Source organism: Orycteropus afer, unplaced genomic scaffold (assembly GCF_000298275.1).
Source record: "Orycteropus afer afer isolate SDZICR_OR568_19922 unplaced genomic scaffold, OryAfe1.0 scaffold00205, whole genome shotgun sequence".
Classification (NCBI taxonomy): domain Eukaryota; kingdom Metazoa; phylum Chordata; class Mammalia; order Tubulidentata; family Orycteropodidae; genus Orycteropus; species Orycteropus afer.
In genome coordinates, this window is record NW_006921792.1 from 2,028,713 (window position 1) to 2,032,918 (window position 4,206).

Sequence of the window (4,206 nt, forward strand, 5' to 3'; positions counted from 1 at the left end):
ATTGGAACTCTCTGATAAGGAATTCAGAAGAATTATGTTTAGATATCTTCAAAGGATTGAGAGACAGACCAAAGAAAACACAGAAAAAACCTTAGAGGAATTTTGGAAGAAAATACAAGAACAAAATGACAAAATAAATGAAAAATTAGAAATGATTCTAAATCTAGAGAGAAATCCAGAAGATTAATACTAAATTGTCAAAAATACGTAACACATTGGAAGGGTAAAATTTATACATAAGATAGTATGTACTTTGGTTTTTTAAAAATCTTAGTAAACAAAAGATTTTACAATGGAATTCTACTAAAAAGTAAGTAGCCAAAGGAAAATAATGTTTAAAAGGCAATTTTATTAAATAAGGTTTTAAAAATATGATTCTAGTAGACAGTAACTGGCCCATAGAAAATAAAGCAAGTTTTATTACTGAATGTCTCCTGATAACATATTTCACTTCAGTAAATGATTCCACTCCTCTAATCGCCCAGTCTCAAAAAATTTCTCTTTCTCTCAATCTCATACCCAATTGTTCAGTAAATTCTGTCAGCTCTATCTTTAAAATATATCCAGAAAATCACTTCTTCTCATCATATCTATTGCTACCCCTTGATAGAAACCACCATAATTTCCTAGTTATATTCATTCAGTAGCTCCCCAGCCGTGCCCTTGGACTCTATACAGTCTATATTCAACTCAGCAAACACAGGATTTCTTCCAAAAGGTGAAATACGTCCTGACATTCTTCCACTCAAAATTCTTCACTCTGAGTAAAACCAAACTCCTTCAAACGGTACACAAGGCTAAGTATACCCTGCCCCTACCATCCTCTCTGAGCTCATGTTCTACTCCTCCTCCTCCTCTCCCTCCATCACCTTCGTACTTGGTGATTATTCTGCCTATGATACTTTCACTGGCAGAAGTTGCTCCCTTGCCTCCTAAATGACTTTACTTGGTCATCTTCTCAACAAAGCCTTCAGTGGCAGAAACAGCTAGCTATCCTCCAAAGATTTACACTCTCCTTCCATAGGGTTAGAGTGTGGCTGTCCAGCAGAGATTACATTATCCAGCTCCCCTGAATCTTGCAGTCCAATGATGTTACACAACTGAGTAACGTTTAGTGGAATCTGGAAAAGCATTATCATAAGTGAGTTCAACGCGTGGCCCATCATCCTCTAACTCTATATTTAACATTACAAACCTGTCCTAACCCCTGATTTATTTTTCCCACAATACTTATCACTATCTGACATATTTATTTATTTACACCTTAATTATTCGTCTCCTCTGACTGCAATTTAAATTTTTGAGAGCAGGATTTTTTTTTGTCCCTTTTGCTTTGTATATTCCCCAGAGCCTAGATCAAGGTCTGGCACAAAGTAAGCACTTAGTAAATATTTACTCCATGTCTACATACTGATGAAAAGACCACATTTTTAAAAATTGTGAGATTGTTTAAAATATAACTTAGTTCTCAAACTTTGTTTCAAAATCCCTCTACAGTCATCAAAGTTATTGAGAATCCCAAAGAGCTTGTGTTTATGTGAGCTATATCAAGTGATTTACTGGATTTGAAATTAAAACTGAGAAGATTAAAAAATATATATTTAGTTTATTAAAAAAATAAATAGACCCAGTGTACAGTAAATATTAATTTTTATGAAAAATAACCATATTTAAAAAAATGTAGTAGCAGCATTATTTGACATTTTTATAAATCTTTTTAATGTCTCATTTAATAAAAGCTGGATTATCCTCTCTCTCTCTGAATTCAATCTGTTGCAATTTGTTGTTTTGGTTGAAGCATAAAAAGAAAATGCAGCCTCATAAAGATTACAACAAAAGATTAAATAATTATTATTATTTAATAATATTAAATAATATGTAAGATTAAATGTAGCTAAGAAAGACAGCTAATCATTTTTCAGATAAATGAGGATATTCTGCAAATGGTAGTTTCTTAAAAGTTACAATACAGAATCTAAAACTATGCCAATTAATTTTTCATGCTCTAATACACTAAAAAGGAGCTCCGGTGGTATAGTGCCTAAGGCATCTGACCGCTAACCAGAAAGTTGGCAGTTCAAACTCACCAGCCGTTCTGCGGAAGGAAAACTGGGCAGTCTACTTCCATAAGTATTTACCCCCTCAGAAACCCAAAGTGGGGTCGCTGTAAGTCGGAGTCAACTTGATGGCAGTGGGTTTACACTAAAAATCAATCTTGTACTTTGAATGCGTCTTTTACCCACCTATGATTTTTTTTTTTTTTTTTTTTTAACATATTGGACTGGTCATTTGTATTTCCACTGATTTCATTACAACAGTCTTTAAGTTTTGGGAATCTGTTAAGATCATAGTGGCAGATACAAATTTTCACTTAGAAGTTTGGATTTTATCTTTGACAACAAATACCATCAGTTGTTTTCCTTAACGCGAAGGCTCACTTCGTTCATGTAAAAAAATGTCTGCCGAGTACCCAAGCCTGTATAACCAATTAGCTGTTCTTTCAAGTTAACAAAGGTATTCCATGAAAAAAATGGGCTAGCTCAGCCTGCAACTCAAACAACTGCACAAGTGCTTTCCTTGAGATGTCAGGATACATCACATATGTTGTGTATTTTCCATTCTATTACCCAGAATACTGAAAGAGGTGCATTACAAGGCAAAGTAATAAAATTAACAGTTTTTACTGCTTCATCAGGAGCATTCTTAAAGGCAACTAGCTTATTTATTTATAACTACAACAGCATGGCAGTGAAAAAGATAGCAAGTACCATAATAGTTTGGTGCCACTGCCTTGATTTGTGTACTAGAGAGTCAACAGTGTTACCTATCACGGTTTTGTACCATAAGTGCTAATGTTAACACAGTGAAAAGGGCAAATAACATCTTAGTATTACTATAAAATTAGTTATGACCTCGTGGACACCTGAAAGGATCTCTGGGGATCCACAGATTATTCTTTGAAAAGCACTGATAAAAGGTGTCAGGGATACAGCTGTTATCCTCTGAATTCAAACTCAAATGATCCCCAACTCATTAAGCAGACATACTTTATTTAAACTCATTTTTATTTTTAGTCTGCACAACTTCTCACAGAATCCAATCAGCCAAAATTATTAAACGAGTGACTTTTGAGTATCCACAATGAAATATTCAAAATTATGGGAAGCTTAGCTTTACATCTCAATTGTGAGACAGGAAAAGAAGAGCATGGTTTCCCACAGTGGTTATACGTGATAGTAAAAATTCTCAAAAATCAGCAATGAGAATACTACTGAATAACTAGCAAAATAATCTTTTTTCTTGTCCCTTTTAATTCTTCCACAAGGCAAATATGATGGCTTTTTTTAACTACTAGATACATTGAAATATTTACCAGGTTCATTTAGATGTTCCCTCCCAGGAAGCTGCTCAGCATTAATGTCCCCCAAATCACCAGTTTTGGAATCAATAGTTGCCTGAGAGAGCTCTTTTTCAAAAGCCTTGATTTCCTCAGCACTTGCTGTCCGATCCTCTGATTCTGTAAAAACTCTAATAATACCATCACTAGAAAGAAATACAAATGATTTAGTCATTACCATAGTACATAACACCATCACACCTGAATGATCTAAGACAACAATCATCTATCTGTGAACATGAGAAATGTTTTTATGTATTGATTGCTGAGTACAGTACTATGTTGACTTCAATACATAATACCGTCTATCACATTTTTAAAGTAGTGTATAGCATGGAAAAAGACTCTTTAATGAAGTTGCTGCCAAGGAACAGAAAAATATGTATTTAATTCTCTTTTCAATTTCAATTTAAATATTTACTATTACAAAAATCTAGAGAGAATTCTTTTTTTTTTTAAATTGTGATTTGGGTGAAGGTTTACAGAGCAAATTTACTCACCATACAGCAGTTCGCACATACTTTGTCTCATGACATTGACCACAGTTTACCACAATGCAACAGCTCCCCTCCCACTTCCTACCCATAGTTACCTCTTCCCTGCATCCATCCCTCCATGGACTGCTGCCCCCTGAGCTGTCTCCCTGTGCATAAGCAGCCCTTCTTTCTCCCATGACTGTTCTCTCCAAGGAGTGTATCTACTTGAGGTAATTGTTCAACTCATATGCCTGTCTTTTGTTTGGCTGGAAACCACAGGTGTGGGTTCAATTTCAGACCTGAAGGGCAGCTAGGGGCCATAGTCTCAGTGGT

The 4,206-nt window shown here is 34.9% G+C and overlaps 1 protein-coding gene across 1 annotated transcript in view; it reads right to left on the bottom strand.

The window, feature by feature from the left end:
* The window catches only part of PLAA (phospholipase A2 activating protein), a 58,814-nt gene that overhangs the window by 19,025 nt on the left and 35,583 nt on the right, over window positions 1-4,206 (bottom strand). The window contains exon 7 of the mRNA XM_007948134.2: window positions 3,374-3,543. Within this exon, the coding sequence (XP_007946325.1) occupies window positions 3,374-3,543 (170 nt within the window). The remainder of the gene's footprint in view (window positions 1-3,373; window positions 3,544-4,206) is intronic.